The 21,199-nt window shown below is 41.8% G+C and overlaps 1 protein-coding gene across 10 annotated transcripts in view; it reads right to left on the bottom strand.

The window, feature by feature from the left end:
* Positions 1-21,199, bottom strand: part of CADPS2 (calcium dependent secretion activator 2) — a 575,994-nt gene that overhangs the window by 145,886 nt on the left and 408,909 nt on the right. For all 10 annotated transcript variants that reach the window (XM_033958190.1, XM_033958192.1, XM_033958189.1 and 7 more), the window contains one exon: positions 1,660-1,816. In XM_033958190.1, the coding sequence (XP_033814081.1) occupies positions 1,660-1,816 (157 nt within the window). The remainder of the gene's footprint in view (positions 1-1,659; positions 1,817-21,199) is intronic.

Below are 21,199 nucleotides of genomic sequence, written 5' to 3'. Positions count from 1 at the left end.
CCCCTCCCAATATAACTGATTTATTTGATAAATTTATAAACTGATGTTTCAGAATTGATAGGTAAATGTTCATTGATTTTATAGCTAGCACGTTTTATTGGATCTTAAAGTATTTTAGCAAATTGTATTTTATTCATTGATTGTATAATTTTTATGTATGTGAACTGCCTAGAACTATATGGTAGGGCGGTATATAAAAATAAAATTATTATAAAAAATATTTTAAGTAATTTTGTTTATTTATTTAGTTTTATATCCCATCCTTCCCAGAGAGCTCAGAACAGGTTATAGTTTAAGATTCACAATGCTACAACATAACATTACATAAGGTTACAACCTCTTCAACCCTATGCAGGCACTGAGGTGTAAATAAGATAAGTCCTAGCCCATGCTTGTTGTCTAACACCAGCTCTGCCAGGAAACACATTTCAAATCTGACATATTGTAATATCAAAATAGAAAATAAAATTATTTTTTTTTACTACCTTTTGTTGTCTGGTCATTTTATTGTTCAAATCATGTTGGTCCAAGGCTCTGGTTTCTGTTTGCCTTCTGTTAACTCTCTCACCAGGATCTCCTGCCCACTTGATGTTTTCTTCTTTTTCTGTGCTCACCATCAATCTCTGTACCTTCTTTCCACTGCCATGTTCAACATTTCTGTTTCTTTCCCATTGTGTACCATCTTCTATCTCTTTCTCCCTGCCTTGTGCCCTGGGTCAAACCTCTCTATTCCTCTCCATGCAGCAACTCTCTCTTCCTCCCCTCCATTATCATGTGCAACATTTCTTTCTCTCTCCCCATGCACCACCTCTCCCTGCCCTTCACCCTATGGCCAACATTTCTCTTTCTCTCCACCATATGCAAGATTTCTCCCTCTCACCCCTTTCTACCTCTTTCTTGCACCCCCTTCCTCTCCTCCACACCATGTCCAACAATGCTTCCTCTCTCCTCTCCTCCGTACAGCAGCTTTCCATTCCTCCCTCCTATCCCCCTGTGTAGCAGTTTTCCATCCTTCCCTCCCATCCCCCTATGCAGCACTTCTGGACCCGACCAATCCCCACCATGAGATTCTTTGTGGCCTGCTCCGCCAGGGCTTCTTCCTGCCACTTCATCAGTGGCATCATCAGTGATGCAGCAAAGAGAAGGCCCTGGTGGGTCATAAGAAGCCTGTTCAGAGTGTTCTCTCATTGTTGGCAGCCTTAATTTGTTGCTCTGCCGCTATCAGGCCTTCCTCCTTCTTCCGCCAAGGCAGGGCACAGCAGAGAGGAAGGCCCGATGCTGGCAGAGCAGTGAAGTTCCTGAATAATGCCGACCCCGGGAGCACCTCCTTATGGTCTCCACCCTGGGCAGATCTCTCCCTCTCCACCCCCCCCCCAAGTACGCCACTGCAAAACGTGTAGACTGACTAGCCCAACTCCTAGTGGACTTCTGGATTGTCAAGAGAAGGAGCACAGCCAGAAAAAGTAGCATATCAAGTTATATTTATAAACAAACTCCACTCCTGCCCCCAGCTATTCTTAGATCTTCCACTACATGAGAAGTTTGGAATCTGAACTTATGCCACTGCTGATGACTTTCCTTCCGTGTTCTGTGATTACAAAAACCATCTGGGATTACGTATGCAATTTAGATGATAAAATTATAAAAGGAAATTCTTACGGTCATTCCTTAGGAAATTATTTAAAAGCTGGAAAAGTGGAAAGCTATCCCAGGAATCTTGCGATTGTGCTTCCAGTGCTGCATCCATATCAACAGAGAAGAGGGACCAAAATATTTCTGCATGTTCCGCCATTAAATCTGGCCACCAAGCAAATGCCTATGATGCAATGTAGGTATATTAGTTAAAAACGGTACAAATGAAAATTCCATACATGCAGTGATTTCATCGTTTCATGTCTTTTTTTTTTTTTTTTCCAATTGCCATCAAGATTCCAAACAAAATAAGCACCTTAAAAATGTGACTGATCAGCAGATATCAAACTTTACATACATAAAAGGCAGCGCTATACCGATAATGGCTATGAGAACAAATCCCTGATATTCAGTCTGCTGTGACCAGCGTTTTTTTAAAAAAATGACAGTCGCTGCAGGCAAAAAACATCCAGATATTCAGTGGTAGCACCCAGATAATGGCTGATGCCAAAAATTTGAATACAGACAGTCCCCCAAGTTACGGACGCCCAACTTAAGTATGACTTGTACTTAAGGACGCGGTTGCGGCTTCATTTGATTTCACCGAGCGGTATTTCCAGTGGCGCAGACTCCTACACAGTGGCGCAGTGGTTAGAGCTACAGCCTCAGCACCCTGAGGTTGAGGGTTCAAACCCTGCGCTGCTCCCTGTGACCCTGGGCAAGTCACTTAATCCTCCACTGCCCCAGGTACATTAAATAGATTGGGAGCTCATTGGGGCAGATATGGAAAACGCTTGATGAACCTGTGTATAAACCGCTTTGAGTGTGGTGGTAAAACTACAAAAAGGCGGAATACAAGTCCTAATCCCTTTCACTTTCCCTGTAGCAGATTCAGGAATGATGCATGGCCACATTAAGAACAGCTTGTGGTTGTGTATACTCTACCTTAGAGGGATCACTGGTACTAGGGACAGTTGGCCCTTTTGTCAGCTGGGAGCAGAGGTAAGCAGCAAGAATCTTAAAATCTACAAGTTCTGAGTTACATACAAATCCGACTTAAGAACAGCTTTAAAAATGTAACTCATTCATATCCCGGGGACTGCCTGTACTGTGATGAATGCCCAGTATTATCTGGGTAGCAGAAATTAGAGAATGACATGGGGACAAATTTTTCCCCATCCCGGCAGGAACTCAATTTCCCGTCCCCGCGAGTTTTGTCACCGTCCTTGCCCCATTCCTGTAAGCTCTGTCCTAACCACACAAACCTTGAACATGTATGATTTTAAAGTGTTTGAGGCTTGTGCAAATGAGGATAGAGCTTAGGCATTGGTGGAAAGAGGCATTATGACATCACAATCTGAGCTCTAGAATGTTGCTACTTATTATTCTAAAGTGTTTGAGGCTTGTGCAGATGAGGACGGAGCTTAGGCATTGGTGGAATGAAGCATTATGACATCACAATCTGAGTCTAGAATGTTGCTACTTATGACTTTAAAGTGTTTGAGGCTTGTGCAGATGAGGACAGAGCTTGCAAGAATGGGGCAGGGACAGGAAAAGAACTCGCGGGGATGGGATAGGAAAATGATTCCACATGAGGACGAGGAAAAGATTTTCCCCATGTCATTCTCTAGGAGCAATATACAGCCACTATCTGGGTAGATCACCTATATGGCGTCCGGAGAAAGCAGGACAACTTTAAATAGTTTCAACATTTAGTATGACCTTTGAAAATGCATTAGTCCAAACTTTATTAGGAAATTCCCTTTGCAAACCGCTTTATACCGTATGCCTTATTTTGTTGCTAAAAGTTTAATTGCAACTTAATTTTCTTTGCTAAATGACATTTTGCTAAAACAGATCTTAATGGTCACTTCCTGAATGACGTCATTTTGAAATCGAGTTTTTACAGCCTCTCGCAGTTAACACCTGTCACTGCTAAAACCCAGTGTAAATACTGAATTCTGACAAGTTGCATGTGGAATTACAGAATATTGACTAACTGCTAGTCAATATTTTGTAATTCCACATGCAACTTTTCAGAATACCCCAGAGATGCCCACAGCCATGCCCCCTTTTCAGATGCGTGCCATGGGAGTTAACCACTGTGACTTATAGAGTAGCTCGCGTCCAGATGAATGTTCCAATTTTAATAAGTGCCAATTAACAAAAATAATTAGTTAGCACCCATTTACTGATGTTTCAAAGCTCATTATTCAATTTATTTATATGTACAGCTTTGAACACCATGCATTGAATCCGGGAGTAAACCTTAATTTTATAACAGCAGTTCCGTGAGGACACTCATGTAAGTCTGCGTTGATGTGCCTAATTTTAGGCGGAAGCACTTATGCTCAAAGGCCGGTGCAAATGTTCACACTTAAATGTAATTAGATGCATAATTGCATGTACAGTATTCTGTTAACATGTATACGCATAGCCTGGGCATGCCCATAAGCCACACATGCCCTGCTTGAAACTGCACGTTATGGATTTTGTGCACACATGGTATAGAATACTAACTAAGATCAACTGTGCATGCAACTTATTTATTGGGATTTATTAACCACCTTTATAAACCAAGATGGTGTACAGCAGCTATAATTCAATATAAAACTTACAATTTTGTTAACAGCATAACAATATTAAAAAGACCAAATATAAACATAAATACAGTGAATGAGGTAGAAGTAAAATCAGCAAATTGAAACTTAATAATAGGATTACCATAAAACAATTTCAAATATATACTTAAGAGCACTGAAATTCAAATGAGAGAGATATAATACGTCCTAAAAGGGAGCCATAATACTTATGAAGCATGTAATAAGCACAAATCAGAATATTCAAATAAGATAGATATGACCCATCTTGCTCCCATTTAATATATGCATTTGACCCCTCAGCTATAGAATAAGCTGTATTACAGAAAAGCATTAGCGTCATAAGCACATAAGCACTGCCTCTGCTGAGTCAGACCACAGGTCCATCGTGCCCAGCAGTCCGCTCCCGCAGCGGCCCCCCAGGTCAATGACCTGTAAGTGATCAATGTTAAGTAAAAGATCACATTTCATTTGCCTGATCTCTGAAGCTAACCTGCTTACTAGGATACTGACTCCAGCCCACCCAATTATATTTATTCTACTGTGATCGATCTTGCACCATCGCCTCAGCCCAGCCATAAAACATGAGTGTTTATGCTGCATGATCTTACTAACCCTCCTCTCACCCAGCATTAAGCACATAAATAGACATTTATAGACCAAGAAGTTTTGCCACCCAAAATGAGCATCTCCTAGAGGGACTGTAATATCCACACTTTTTGCTCCCTTTTCCGTGGCTAAGGGTTATTCGCGCATATATGGAAAGGTGACAATGAAACCTATATAATCAGGCTAACAAAGAACGTGTCAACATCCCACAAAAGGAAAAAAATACATAATCAGGAAATATTTCTTATTAAACAAAAACATCACTAAAGTGATCACACAAAACCAAAAGAATTATAAAAAAAAAAAAAAAAAAAAGTAAGAACCGATATTTGTGGTGAAGGCCATTTTCTTTTTTTTTTTTCACAATGAATACAGTCCTGTTGAATACAGCTGTTAAACTAGCAGACGCTAAAGCAGGCATGAAAGGTCTAAGCACATTCTTTAGAAAAAAACGCACACTACAGTTATTTTAATCTCATACTGTTAGGAAGCTGCAGAAAAAGAGCCTTCTTGCCTTCTGAAATGTTCTCAGAACAAAGAGAATGACGAGAAAAAAAAAATACATTCCACTGATTTCTCAGCTAATCGAAAATTATTTCTGCTTTACAAGGCCAGACTAGTATTTCACTCCATACCATGATCTGAAAATTGAATTATATATTCATTACTTTACCTCCCACCCACCACCCCCTTTTGCAAAAATGCAGTAGCTGCTGCCATACAGCAAATGCTCCGATGCCCATTAAATCCCTATGGGCGTTGGAGCAATTACCGTAGCAATTACCCGCTACTGCGGGTTTGTAAAAGGAGCTCCTAATTTTTTAAAGTGTTGGTAGGAAAGGTTTTTGAAAAATGCCAATAAAGATATGAAAGAAAGGGGGAAACACCCTTTATGAGTCTTTTTATTATTCACCTTGAAGTTGAATTTGGAAAGGTGAATAACTCGAAAATCCAAGATCCCAACATGCCTGCCTTGATCATTCATGCAGCAAGCATGTGCAGTGGAAATGCCAGATCATTTAATTATTTTATTTATTTATTACATTTCTAACCCGCCTAGACCTTAGTGGTTTACAAAAATACACACATAATCATCATGTAATGAATCATTATTTTGAAACCAAAAAAACTCTGTGGAGTGACGATGTTTCTAAATGGACTTTATTTGAAAGTGTCAAAGTTCCAAAGGTACACTGAAATCATCCACATAAAATAATTTCATCCACATAAAAATAAATCATCCACATAAGAGCCTTAAAGGACCTAGTCCGCTAGGGATACAGGACCTAACACGGTCAAAATCATTATGTAACAAACATATCTGAAACATCTTCAGTCAAGATCCTAAGTCAATCAAGAGAATGCCTCCACTAACAAAGTTGTTTTCATAGTTTCTTGAATTTTCGAATATCAAAAAGCAACCTCAGCTGTCCTGCTAGACATAAAAACACCTTCAACTGATATTATAGTTGTTTTCATATTGGCGTAATGCACATTTGCTAATCCATCTTGGTAATAGTCGTAACTTTCCCTCTGATCTTAATGATCTCTAGACCAATGTTTCTCAAGTCGGTCCTGGAGTGCCTCCTTGCCAGTCAGGTTTTCAGAATATCCATAATGAATAGGCATGAGATTGGTTTGCATACAATGCCTCCATTTTATGCAAATCTTTTCCATGCATATTCATTGTGATATCCTGAAAACCTGACTGGCAAGGAAGCCACTCCAGGACCGACTTGAGAAACACAGCTAGACAGTTGACAAAGCCTCATCAACTGTGTTAGATACTAAAGGCTCCTTTTACGGAGGTGCGCTAGCGTTTTTAGCGCACGCACTGGATTAGTGCGTGCTACAGCGCACGCTAGCTGAAAAACTACCGCCTGCTCAAGAAGAGGCGGTAGCGGCTAGCATGTGCTATTCCACGCATTAAGGCCCTAGCGCACTTTCGTAAAAGGAGCCCTAAGGGATCTTAAAGCGAATTACTTTAAAAGTTAATACCAGAACCTTGAAAACAATACAAAATTTGACAGGAAACCAGTGGAGTTTTCTCAGACTTGGTTTTAACTTGTTCAAATCTGTTTCCAACATATATGAAACATTATATAAATACTACTGTTGTATCATCAATTAAATCATATATTCTGTCATCTATGTTATTATTATAGTATCATGACCAAGGCTGAAAGTCCAACTAAACTCGTATTCACTGATGATGTCAAACTTTCAATACATTATGGATCTTCATTACAAATATGGGCCTTCAGAAAACAATCAGACCAACACAGCCAGTTGCTTATAATCTTCATCGGTCCAGCCTTTATTAGTGCTTAATCTGTATTTTTTTATGTGTTTATTACTTTTTAAATGTATCTAAAATATACTTTAAGGAACCTCACTTAACTTATAGTGATTGTCCTATATTCACCTCTCCACCATATATGGAACACGTATCACGAGTCTTTGATGTTTTTGACAAATTCATATAAACTCAAATGCTAGAGCTACTTGTGATTTTGGGTAAATCACCATCTACATTACCTGCATTTATATTAATAATAATCTTATTGTTATTAGCAGAAACTGTAGTCTACTGGTAACCACTGAACATGTGCTGTCAGGCCATTTGTGCTAATGCAGTCTGCGTGAGCATGTATGATGTATGAAATGCGATGTATGAAAGTGCTATGAAGTAGAGGCGTAACCTCATGGTTAGAGCATCAGGCTGATAACCAGCAAAGCCAGGTTCAAATCCCACTGCTGCTCCCTGTGATCTCAGGCAAATCACTTATCCCTCCATTGCCTCGGGTCCAAACTTAAATTGTAAGCTCTCTGGGGACAGGAAATACCTTATGTACAAGAACTTAACTCACCTCGAGCTACTATTTTATTTTTTAGTTATTTAAAAATCTATATACCGCTTTAAACCAAATCAGCGAAGTATAAACAAGAACTGCACCCCAGGAGAAGTCCACAGAGATGATACAGTTACAGTAGAGAATCAGAGGGAAACTAGCCTCATCCAGCATACGTAAGCAGAGAAATGTTCCTGTTATCTTGTTGAACTCTTTCTAATAAAAATGATTTCCCAAAAAAATAAAAAATAAACCAAATCAGTGTACAACTAATATACAAAATATAAAAACATACATCATGCAATCAGCTCTTCATAGAATACCCCAATCTTCACATAAAAGCTGATACATACAAAAGGTGTGAGCTAAACCAAAGCAAATATTGTTATTAATATTTCCCATCATTTTATGTTAAATCTGTTCTATTAAGAACTTCAATAAACATTCAGTTCAAATGTACAACAATTCCAAGTGCTTTTAACAAAACACAGTATGGATAAACTCAATTCCTAAAACGCCCTTTCTCAATTCTCTCCCCTCCCCCCCAAAAAAAAAACAAAACCAAAACAAAACAACAAAACCTCTAAGCACTGTGAGTGAGCAGAAGAAAGACATCTCATGCAAGGAAAGCGATACAATGTTAATTAAGGATGTACAGACTTCTAAGACAGAGCAAAACAACTGTACAATTTAAACACCATCTGCTCCAAGTTATTAAAAACTCAGTAGACACAACTCTCCCTTGCTCTTTTCACTGACCTTTTATCCCCCCCCAGTCCTCCCCCTCTCCTTCCAAAAACTAAGTATAAAGATAAACTGTACATAAGAACGAGAGGCTGAACTTGACCTCTCCAATCCAACCCTCGACTTCTCATTATTTTAATAATCATGATTCTTCTCCAATGTTCTGACCCTTCATGTGGTTTTCTTCCTCTTGAATGTCTTAATTCTAAGCTTGGCGGTAAGTAGAATGAGGAAGAAGACCTTTCCTTTTAGCAAGACAATAAAATATGTCCAAGTTGACTGCACAGATGCACTGAATAACTATGATAGTTCAGAAAAGGGCAGCTATCTCTTAACACCATTTGAATGCATTTATTATTGAATACTAGCACAAGTGCACTTATATAGAGTATTTATGTAAGTGCGAGCTATGCACTCAGGCTCTGATTCTATAAAGTCTGCCTTCCTAACGGTGCTGGTTTTAGAATCTGGGCCTTTATTTTCAGATCATCTCCTGGAAATCTAAATGCATGTAAAGGTATGCACTCCAAGAACCCCATTCCTGCCCCCACTGCAGACATTTTCAGGCCACCAATTCACACATAAAAATCATATTGAAATACATCCTCAAAGTGCACTGTTCTCCGTAGATTCCTTTCCTTGTTGGAGAATGACACGGGAATAAATTTTTCCCCATCCCTGCAGCAACTTATTTTCCCATTTTCCCATTCCATTCCGGAGAATTCTTTTCCTGTCCCTGCCCCATTCCTGCAAGCTCTCTCCTCATCTGCACAAGCCTCAAACACTTTAAAATCCTAAGTAGCAACATTCTAGAGCTCAGACTGTGATGTCATAATGCCTCATTCCACCAATGCCTAAGCTCCGTCCTCATCTGCACAAACCTCAAATACTTTAAAACAATAAGTGCAGTTAAGGCAGAGCTTACAGGAATGGGGCAGGGACAGTGACAAAACTTGCGGGAACAGGATGGGGAAATTGAGTTCCCATGGGGACGGGGAAAAAATTAATTCCTATGTCATTCTCTATTCCTTGTATTTCTGTGATTGGTAACCCTGCTTCCAAAGCTCCCCCTAACCCCGTCAAAATTTATACCTACAGACCCGTGCGGGAACAATCCATTACAACTGAAAGAATGGCACTGTCAAATAAAAAAAGTTAACAAGATACAAAATTGCATTTTAACAATCAAAGTAGTACAGCAAAACAAACCTTACAGAACAATATTTGTTTCAGTGCGTTTCAATGTAACAAAAGGAAGAAAATGATGATGATGATCTGAATAAAGACAATAAGCATTTCTTAGTTTCTTGAGCAAGAGAAACAGATGTGGCAAAATGAACCAGAAATGATCAGAATAATTTATGCCACCCGGTGAAGGCACAGTGACAGGTCTCTGCTACGAATGGGGAAAAGCAAGACTGCTTTGTTTATGGCGAACAACATACCTCTCTTCCCTGTGGGAAATCCATAAATTTGTAAGTGTTGCAGAATAAGGAAAAAAAAAAAAAAGTTTTGATGTTATAACACAAATTTCATGTCACAGTTTTGTTACAGAACAAGAGTTTTATTTCCTCCTCTTCTATCAAAGTGAAAAACCATGTGATCAGTTCTTTAATATCAGCAAAATCTAAGACGGATGAAATTATTTTGTGCCAGCTTATCTGGAAAGATTTTTTTGTGTGTGTGTTTGCTGAGCACGATTTCCCCTTGGTTCAGATATTCTATTTCAGCTATGGAGGAATAAATAAAATGTCAGTTTTAAGATGGTCTTCTACCCAAACAGAAGTCAGAAGGCAATATGGGGATAGGTTCATATAAGAGAGTATCTAAACATATTTGAAAAACATGTTTTGGGTTTTTTTTTTGCTAATTTCATAAAAATAGCATAGACACCTATGTGCCTTTATAAAACAGGCTCCCCAAATGATCTTGAGTAGCACATAAATCCGCACCTGCTCAGAAGGTATAGATGTGTTTGCATACCCTGCATATATTTATTACGTAACACGTTATACATTGCAGATTCGATCCTGCTCCACTCTATGGACTAGATCAGGGGTGTCCAACCTTTTGGCTTCCCTGGGCCACATTGGCCGAAAAAAATGTTTCTGGGGCCGCACAAACGTGCAAACGCTGCAGCAAGAGAGAGGAGGGAGCCGGCAAGACGGTAAACACCCGGGGGCAGCGGAGGAAAACACCGCATCGCCCTCGACCGGGGCCGCACAAAATACTTCACGGGGCCGCATGTGGTCCTCGGGCCGCAGGTTGGACACCCCTGGATTAGATTCACAAACAACAGCAACTCAAATCGCTGTTGGCCGATTTTCCAACAGCGATTGATTCACTAATAAGTTTGCATGCAAATGATTTCCATGGAGGTGCAAATCATTTGCGTGCAAATCCACCGACTCAATCGCTCAATGAGCGATTGATACATGTGCAGAGCCCTAACAGTAGTGACAGTGAAAGCAGCCTCCTGTCACGGCTTCTGCTTTAAAAAAAAAAAAAAAAAAGGAAGAGATATTCTGCGCAACTTACACACACACCATCTGTCCCATTAAAAAAGCCTCCCTCCCCTGCACTAGCACCCCGAGCCACCGAATCCCCCCCCCCCAAAAAAAAAATGGCAAGAGGGATGCCCCCTCCCCTGAAGAAAAAGGCAGGAGGGATGCTCACTCCCTCCTGCCATGAAAGTGCCTGCTCACTCTCCACCTCCCCCGAAAAATACAGCAGGAGGGATACCCATTCCCTCCTGCCCTGCAAGACCTCCCACCTCCCACGAAGAAAAAGGCAGGAGGGATGTCCACTCCCTCCTGCCTCCAGAGGCCCCCCTTCCCACCCCCATCAAGTTTATTTAAAATTTACTATACGGCCTACTGGAGACTTCTAGGCGGCGTACAAACAAGTCATAATAATATACCAGTAAAAGTATAATTTAATCTAAAACAGACCAAGGGAAAAGAACAATTCAAGGACAAAGACGAACAGGAACAAGGGGAAAGAAGGGATAGGAACTCCAATTAATAGAGAGAAAAGAAAACACTTAAGGGTAAAAACGTTGGGTGCAAGAGGTACTCAAAACACCTCCTGCTCCTCCTTTCTTCCGACGACACTGGGCCTTAGTCCTCGCCCCGGTGCATCATGGAAGGGGCCTGAGGCATCTGAGCCAATCAGGGACTTCCTTAGCTTTTCAAATCATTACTATCAAGCTGCACTCGAGGTTTTTAGTGTGGGGTGGTGAGGTAAGTGCTCTGACGCTCATAGGAATTCTATGAGCGTTGAAGCATTTACCCATGCTAAAAACCTCTAGTGCAGTTTGATAAAAGGGGCCCTAAGTTAAATGCTTAGATGGCCTTGGCATGTTGATCTAGGCGCCTCACTTTAGGCGACTCCTATAGAATCTGGGCCCGACTGCAAAAAAAAAAATCTGCTGTTACCTTTCAGTGATGGTTATATTTTTTATGAACATGCATGCCCAAACAATGTTATAATAGCTATTTTCTCTGTGTGTGAAAAAATGCTCTTTATGAGCAAAGGGGTCCTTTTACTAAAATGTGCTAAAATTTGCAAGTTAGTGTTTTTTTTTTGGGGGGGTTCCCCCCCAGGGCATTTACCCTTTTATTTTTGCAGATCATACCCTAATATCAACATTAGTGAGCAAGACCTACAAAATCTTAATGCAAGAATACTTACTTAGCCCTTCCTACTGTGTTTCCCTGAAAATAAGACCTTGTGCGTTTTTGGGGCCCAAAATTAATATAAGACACTGTCTTATTTTCAGGGTAGGTCTTATTTTTTTCATGTACAATGATCATCTCTCCCTTCCTCTCCTCCACCCCAATTCTTCCTCTTTCTTTTCTCCCCCCCTCCCCCCCATGCGCAGCATCTTTCCTCCCCTCTCACCCATCCCCTTGTGCCTTCCCTCTGCAGAATCTTTCTATCCCTCCCTCCCTCCCATCTCCCTGTGCAGCAGAACCCTTGCCCAGCTTCTATCCCTCCCTTCCACGCAGCTGCAGCAGAACCCTTAAGCAGCCCCCCACCGCGCAGCCGAACCCCTGCTGACCGTCCCATCCTTCCATCTCTCCCTCCCATCTGTCCCCTGCCAACCGCGAGACCTACATACCTCCCTCCACAGAGCAGCATCAGCAGCACTCTAAACAGGCTGCTTCACGGCCTTCTCCCATCGGGGCCTTCCAAGCGCCGCATTGTTGATGACATCATCAGTGATGTGGCAGAAGGAATGCCCTGGCGGCAGAAGGCCGTGAAGCAGTCCGTTTCGAGTGCTGCCAACGCTGCTCTGAGGAGGGAGGTAGTAGGTCTCGCAGTCGGAGGGTCGGCGGGTTTTGGATGGGAGGGAGAGATGGGAGTCAGCAGGGGCGGAGGCAGGGGGAGTGGGGGAGAGGGGAAGCACTGCTGCTGGCGAATCCAGAGACTAAGGCTTATTTTTGGAGTAGGGCTTATATTAAGACCTACCCCGAAAATCATGCTAGGTCTTATTTTCGGGGAAACACGGTATTTAGGAGGTGCTAACTGCTCCTGTGTTAACCAGTTAGCGCCTGCTAATCATAATGCACTAACTGGTTAATGCAAAATGGACATTCTCTGCCCATGTCATATCCTCTCCCCAAAATATTTTTTTTTATAATTTGACCCCAGCATAAAAACAGGCAAAATGTAGCATAACACTTTAATGCATATGTGCAGCAGCCTGTTTTTGCGTGTTAAGGGTATATATAAGGGATCCAAAATGCTTTATGAAATTAGCCCCATAAGTGAGTTTAAGCGCACTATGGGCTCCTTTTATGAAGGCGCATTAGGGCCTTAACGCGTGAAATGCCACGCGCGCTAACTGCTACCACCTCCTCTTGAGTAGACGGTAGTTTTTCAGCTAGCGTGCGCTAATCCGGTACGTGCGTTAAAAACCCAAGCGCACCTTCGTAAAAGGAGCCCTTTAAGAAGCAAGAGTATATTTAGACAAAATCATTAAAGAAAGTAATTTCAGGGCAGCGATGATAGTTGGCCCTTATTTTCAATTAGAAACAGAAATTTCTGAACTCTAGCACATCTTTCCCCGCATGAGTAAATCAGTCTTTAAAAAAAAAAAAAGTATTAATAAATAATTATTTACAGTGATAATCCTGGTATAGAAGATAACCCTCTGGGGAATTCATTTCACATTATTGAGACAGCTGTTTCTTCACGTTAAAATAAAATATCCGTAGCAGGTTCACACATGACAGATGCGAGCTAAAAAACTAGATTCTGTTGTGTGAGCTAAAAGCAGATGTTTTGAAGTGTCATATTTATAACAATATGTATTATACACCTCAGTTTTGCCCCTGTGCAATATTTCATATAAATTATTCTATGACTTCTTCAAAAACCCTATCTGGCATCTTTCAACATTTCAGAGATCAGAAGCATTAAAATTAGATGTGCTCCCATTTGATGCGTCTCTTATCAAATCACCATGGAAATAGTGCAGAGGAAAAAAATCCGTGTGGCTGCTTTCTATTAATATACCATCAATAACCAATGGGTTTCAAATCTAAGAGTGCTTGATGCAAGCAGTAGTTTGAATTCAATTGGGAAGCAAAATAAATACAAAAAAGTTCCATGCATCTAAAGCAGAAGTAGACTCGCTCTCTTCATATTCAAACTTTTCAAAGCAAAAATGCCCTGGTTTTGCAATAAACTATAAAAACTGTAGAAATGAAACAACTTTGGGCTCCTTTTATCAAGGTGCGCTACGGGGGTTAGCGCGTTGGACATTACATCACGCGCTAACCCCCGCGGCAAGCCAAAAAGTGAATGCCTCGTCAATGGAGGCGTTAGCGACTAGCACGGCAGGCGGTTGAACGCGCATTAATCGCCTACCGCACCTTGATAAAAGGAGCCCTTTAACCCTCTTCCTATTGGATAATTATACAAGTGCTTGAAGGAAAAAACCTCTTTTGATGGACTTCAAATGAAACACACATGGGGTCTTTTAGTAAGGGGCGCTGGCCGATTTAGCGCGCCCATTATATTCTATGGACGCATTAGCATTTAGTGCACGATAAATCAGTTAGCGCGCCTTAGTGAAAGAGGGGGGATAGTGAGAAACTATCCACAAAATAAAGGTTTTTTTCCCTTTCTAACTATACCAATTTCTAAAATCCTGAGAAAAGTAAGGTTCTCACTTTCACAATTTTTTTTTTAAGAGAAGACCTGTATATCTAACCTAGGGGGTCCTTTAACTAAGGGCTCCTTTTACTAAGGGGTGCTAGCGTTTTTTGCGCACGCAGGAAATTACCGCGCGCTACGCTTCTAGAACTAACGCCAGCTCAATGCTGGCGTTAAGGTCTAGCACGCCCGGCAATGCAGCGTGCGCTATTCCGCGCGTTAAAGCCCTAACGCGGCTTAGTAAAAGGAGCCCTAAGCTGCAGTAAAAAGTGAGGCCTTAGCATTCCTTATGTGGGTTTTTTTTGCTGTGCGTTAAGGCTACTTTTTTTACGGCAGCCGAAAAATGGCCGATTTTCCATTTCTAAATTCATGGCCATGCACTAATATTTCCACAAACAGGGGAAGCAAACCCTATACTAAGAACGAAATACAAACAGTTTGCTAAAGTTCCCAAGGGGTGTGCAAAGCAGTTATTAAACGCCAGTTATTAAATAATAGAAGCTTCAAACATTCAATAGCGGTCTCCAACTTGCAGCACCAAAACTGCCCTAAATCCACATAGACCTATTCTTAGCATTGGCTTCTTCCTTAAAATGGGAAAAATAGCACAGTTAAAAAAAAAAATTCCACTCTGTGAGACAAGACTGTACTACAAAAACCCAACCCTACCACACCCCAAAGGAATAAATCTAGGAAGGTAGCTAGAAACAGTTCCAAAGATGTTATTTTCATAGTTCAAAAAAATAAGGGGGGGGGGGAACCATACTCCCCTTTTATAAAGCTGCATTAGGCTTTTTTTATTTATTTTTTTTTTTAATTGCTGGCTGCAGCAGTATTAGCTCGGACACAGGTGATAAAAAAGCCTAAGTTAAATAAACTTGAAAAATACAGTCAAACCTCGGTTTGCGAGTGTTTTGCAAGACGAGCAAAACATTCTCGCAAAACGTGTCTCGCAAACCGAGTGTTGACTCGATTTGCGAGCACCCCCTGATAACCGGCATCGCTCCCCCTGCTCGCAAAGGGCCCCCTTCCGCTCGAATCGGCACCCCCCCCACCCGCGAGAACAGGAAACCCCTGCCCGACCAACTTTAACTCACCCCCCCCCTTTGGCACCGGCAGGCAGCCCACAAGTGCCGGTGCAGCTTGAAAATCTTCTTCCCAGTCTCTGCCGGCTTTGAGCATGCATCTGCGCATGCTCAAGCCCTTCTAATTCTCCCTCTCGCCAAGAATCTCGAGAATCTCGGCAAGAGGGAGAATTAGAAGGGCTTGAGCATGCGCAGATGCATGCTCAAAGCCGGCAGAGACTGGGAAGAAGAAGATCTTCAAGCGGCACCGGCACCTGTGGGCTGCGTGCCGGTGCCAAATGGGGGGTGAGTTAAAGTTGGTCGGGCGGGGGGTTCCTGTTCTCGCGGTGGGGTGCCGATTCGAGCGGGGGGGGGGGGGGCTTTGCGAGCGGGGAGGAGCAGTTCTCGTGCCGGTGCCAGACGGGGGGTGGGGTATGTGAGTTAAAGTTGGTTGGGCGGGGGGTGCCTGTTCTCATGGGGGGTGCCGGATCATGAGTGGGGGGGGAGCAGCGCCCTGGCCTCGGGGGGTGGGGGGGTGGGAACGTATCAAAGTGAGTTTCCATTATTTCCTATGGGGAAACTCGCTTTGATAAACGAGCATTTTGGATTACGAGCATGCTCCTGGAACGGATTATGCTCGTAATCCAAGGTATCACTGTATTTGATATAATCTCAGTATCCAAATCCAATGCAATTTACAAAATTAAAAATAGAAAAAATAAAAAATTTCCAACAAACAGGACATTAAAGACAATTATGACGTAAAAACACTGATGAAGAGGAGGGGGGAAAAATGGATTAAATACAATTCAAAAATAAATAAAAAGGAAGGGTAAGGAAACAAAAGGATGGGGAACGGTACCCACTTAATTTCTACTTAACAGTGTTCCTTGTCCAGATAAATTCCAGGGAATGAGATAATGTGATTATGAAAAGGGTCAGTTAAAGGCGTCCTTAAACAGCCAGCTTTTTAGTAGGCCTTTAAATTCAGTAGGTCATTTTTCTTCTCTTATATTGAGAAGAAGAGAGTTCCAAATTCGGGGAGCTGTAACAGAAAAGATCGAATCCCTCCTTAAATAAATAATTTTTAGTGAGGAAGTTACCAGCAGCGATTTTTCTTCTGATCTAAGAGATCTTACAGGAGTGTATGGTATTAAAAATCTTTCTAAAAGTACTGGGGCTTTGTTTACTAATATCTTATGTGTCAGTAAGGCAATTTTATAAGTGATTCTGTAGTTTACCGGTAACCAGTGATTTTCCTTTAACAATGGGGTTAATGATCAAATTTTTTTCTATTCATGATAATTTTTATTGTGGTGTTTTGGATAATCTGTAGTCTACGTGTTTCTTCTAAGGTAATCCCTTTGTATAGCGTGTTACAATAGTCAATTTTAGAGATGACTAAAGAATGTATTACGATATTTAGTGACGATTTGTCGAGGAATGCAGAAAGTGATCTAATCCAGTGTTCTTCAACCACCAGTCCATGGACCAGTGCCGGTCCATAGAAATTTCCTGCTGGTCCACAGGGCCAGCACGTGCATCAGGCCCAAAACAGTGTTCTTCTACCGCCGATCCACGGTGCGATCGATGCGGCGTTATCTTTGAGCCAGCTCCCTCTTCCTAACTGATTCAGTGCACAAAGCCATGGGCAGTGGCTGCTACGGGCATCCTGCGCCTGAACCGGAAGCCTTCTCTCTTGACGTTGCAACGTCAGAGGGAAGGCTTCCAGATGAGGCACGGGATGTGCAAGGTGCAATTGGTACTATTATGGGGGCGGAGTCTGGGGTGGAGATTGGGTAGAGATGGGCGGGGTCTGGCCCACGACTTAGCCCAGTGTTCTTCAACCGCCGGTCCACGGACCGATGCCGGTCCACAGAATAATTCTTTTATTTCTGCCGGTCCATAGGTGTAAAAAGGTTGAAAAACATTGATCTAATCAATCTTAACCTGTAAAAACAAGTTCTTACCAATGAACTAATTTGGTCATGATAGCTAAGGGAGCTTTAGCTTGCAAGCTCCATGTCTGAAGGCTCCAGTCCTCATGCTTATAATCCCAAATGGCACCAAATATAGGGGCCCTTTTACTAAGGCGCGCCAAATACTACCACGTCCATCGTTAGCGCGCCTTAGTATAAGGACCCCTATGCAGAGTTGAGCTTCGGCTCATCTCCTCCTTCTTGATAGCTCCTATCTCCCCCTGCTTCTTCTACCCTCTTCCTTCTTCATCTGCCAAGTTTGGCTAAATTTGTTGTAAATTTGATAAATTTGTTGTAAATCTTCTCTCTTCATCTGCCAAGTTTGGCTAAATTTGTTGTAAATCTTCCTTCTTCATCTGCCAAGTTTGGCTAAATTTATTGTAAATCCGATAAATTTGTTGTAAATCTACATGTCTATGCGGATCCTAATCTAATTAATGTAAACCGCCTAGAACTCGCTGGGTATGGCAGTATATAAGAATAAAATTATTATTATTATTATTATCCCTCACTTGTAAATAGCAGGCAGAGACTTCTAATCCCTCAACAAGGGCCTCTCATTTCGCGACTTAACGCTGCATCAGGAAAAGGAACTCTTCCACAGGCCCTTGTATTCCTTAGCAAAAAAAAAAAACTGACGCGAGCCACTAATTTTATAGGCGGTATGGCTCACATTCTAATCCCACACGAATCAGTTAGCGCGTGTGGTGGTGTGGCTGAGTTGTATTGTTATACCCACTCTCCAATCCCACACAGGTCCCCTCCCCCCCAAGAAAAATAAAGAAACATTTTTTACTGTGCCGCTTGTCTGCATACATTGGGCTTTTACCGCTGGATGCCTCAGCTCGACCGCCTAGAAAGCCCTTTTAAATTGTGGTAATCATGCACTGGCACTTACTGCAGCTTAGTAAAAGGAGCCCCTAGTCTAGATATTTCTTAAAAATATCAAATATGAAAAACTGAATTCAGAAATATCGTGTCATAATAAACTATTTAAATTAACATGGGGTTCATTGACGAGTTTTGTGAACTCTGATTAGTTGGATTATGCCTTTATTTCCTATTTGATTTGCACATCCAGGGAGGGTGGGGGTGGGGAGGGGGAGTAATATATTTTGTTTTATTCATTGATCGATTGCAAGTGCTGTCTATGACGTTAATTGCATGTGTCTATTTAATGCACTGATCTCGAATTGAAAATTAATAATTTATAAAAATAAAAAAATTAGTAGAGGTGTAAAAGAACAAATATTATCTCAAATGCAAACTGTAATTAAAGGTCTGTTGCTTTTTATTCAATGTGAAAACAAATACAGTATGTATTAAGAGAATGTTAAAGAGATTACCCAGCTTTTCTCCATTTCCCAGGCTAAATCTGTACAGCTGCAATCACTCTTACACAAATAGAGCTGGGTAAGACAGGGGCAACATTGGAGCCTCATCGGTGCAGGTTTTTTAAATTGGAGAGAGATTTGTGTCCGACAGCTCTGTTCCACTAATGCTTGGCCTAAATCTACTCGCACAAAGTTTGACGGAGCAAATTTAGCCCAATAATTTCTGTTGAATATTCACAAAATTGGGTCAATTTGCAATGCAGTGGGGTTGCTCAGTGTGAACTTCTACCTGAAAACAAGAGGGGAAACAGCTGGCTAGAAAGATACAAGGGTTTGTTCAATTATACTAGGTTACAGAGCTTTTCCATGCTATTTCATCACTCCAGTCACAAACAGGTATCTCTCAACGTTTTTGATTCGTACCATTTAAGTTTCATTTTCAACCAGAAACCATTCAAGGGCAACCAGTTGCCATTTTATAAACATATTCTTATAGGCTACTGATAGGTCAACTCTTAAAGCCAAAGGGTTTTAACTTGAATTTTTAAGCCATGCACATATATTTAGCATAGCTATAAACTGAAAACACATCTGTCTATATGGGCAAGGTAATTCCATAACAAGGCACCAGGAATTACATGTGCCTTATGCACATTAACTCCCCTTTTTACTAAGCCATGGCAGAGGCAGTGGCATAGTGAGGGGGGGACACCACCCCAGGTGCCATCTTGGTAGGAGCACCAGCACCTTCCATCCCCCCCAGTACCTCTTTAAATTATTGCCAGCGCGGGCAACTTCTTCGGTCTGCTGCTCGTGTCAGCATTGGATTTCCCTCTGATGTCACTTCCTGGCCCCGCAACCAGGAAGTGATTTCAGAGAGGATCCCAGGCCGACGTGGGCAGCAGGCTAGAGAAGCTGCTTGTGCTGGTGAAAATGTAAAGCGGTACGGGGGAAAGAGAGGGTGCAAGTGTGGCATGGGAGGTAGAGAGGAGGGCACGGGGGTGCCACCGTCCCAGGTGCCCCCCTACTCTCACTACTCCACTGGGTAGAGGCTTATACTGTTGCCCAGAGCTAAATGCTCCGACGCTGCTATGTCGCTCATAGAATTTCTATAAGCATCAGAGCATTTAGCGCCCAGGGCCATGGTAGAAACCTTTACCACAGCTTAGTAAAAGACAGCCTAAGTGGCATAATAGGCTCCTACCTGTATTATTCCACTAGACTTAGAGCTCCTTTTACAAAGGTGCACTATGCTTTTTAGCACACGCTAACCATGCACTAAACGCTAACGCGTGCATGTTAGTCTATAGATGCATTAGCGGTTAGCTCGCGCGTAGATTTAGCTCGTGCTAAACCGCTTAGCACACCTTAGTAAAACAGAGGGTAAGTGCCTTAGTCCACAAGTACAAGGGGTGTACATTTTGGTGGAGTATGGAAAGGGTATTTCTCCAACTTATATTCAATAGAACACCTAGTTGTGTAGGTGCACAAGTTTGGGGTTATTGTTTATTCATTTCTTTCTCTACCTTCAATCCTTAACCCTACTCCTCTGCCTTCCAACCCAGCCAGCTGATTAACCTTTCCCCTTAACGGTATCCATGACATCCTGTTTGTCTGTCATGGCCGTTTAGATTGTAAGCTCTTCTGAGCAGGGACTGTTTCCTTCTTCTTTGTGACTCTGTGCGGCGCTGCGTGTGTCTGGTAGCGCTCTAGAAATAATTAATAACAGCAGCAGTAGTATCTCCCTTATGTAGACAATCGGGGAGGTTTATAAACTGAAAATAATGGAGAAGAAGAGTTGCAATTTCTTTGACAAAATAAAATAGCAACAGTGCTCATGCTACTGTTCAAAAATGGCCTCTTGGCATACCGACGCCATTTACAGAATTGGTGCTGAGCACATGGCATCAGAACGCCTACCGCAAATTTGAGGCATCAAGTTATAGAAACCGCCCCCTATAGTGTTTGAGCTCTATAGAGAGCAGCAATATTCAGTCCCTTGGCTCTATAACCTCCTCGCCAGCACATTTTTGCACTTGGCATTCAAAATTGCACGCACACGGTTACAGAATATCACCGCGGCGCGTGCAACTTAATAAGTGGGAACCGACACCAGCAACCAATAATCGACGCAAACTGGACCTAATTTGGAAGTCACACATGCAACTACTTAGATGATATGCAATAAAGAACTTAAAACGCTAACAATGTAGAATAATT

The sequence above is a fragment of the Geotrypetes seraphini genome, chromosome 9, assembly GCF_902459505.1.
Source record: "Geotrypetes seraphini chromosome 9, aGeoSer1.1, whole genome shotgun sequence".
In the NCBI taxonomy this organism is placed as follows: domain Eukaryota; kingdom Metazoa; phylum Chordata; class Amphibia; order Gymnophiona; family Dermophiidae; genus Geotrypetes; species Geotrypetes seraphini.
The sequence above is the reverse complement of the archived record's forward strand: the minus strand, read 5'-3'. Positions and strand labels throughout refer to the sequence as shown.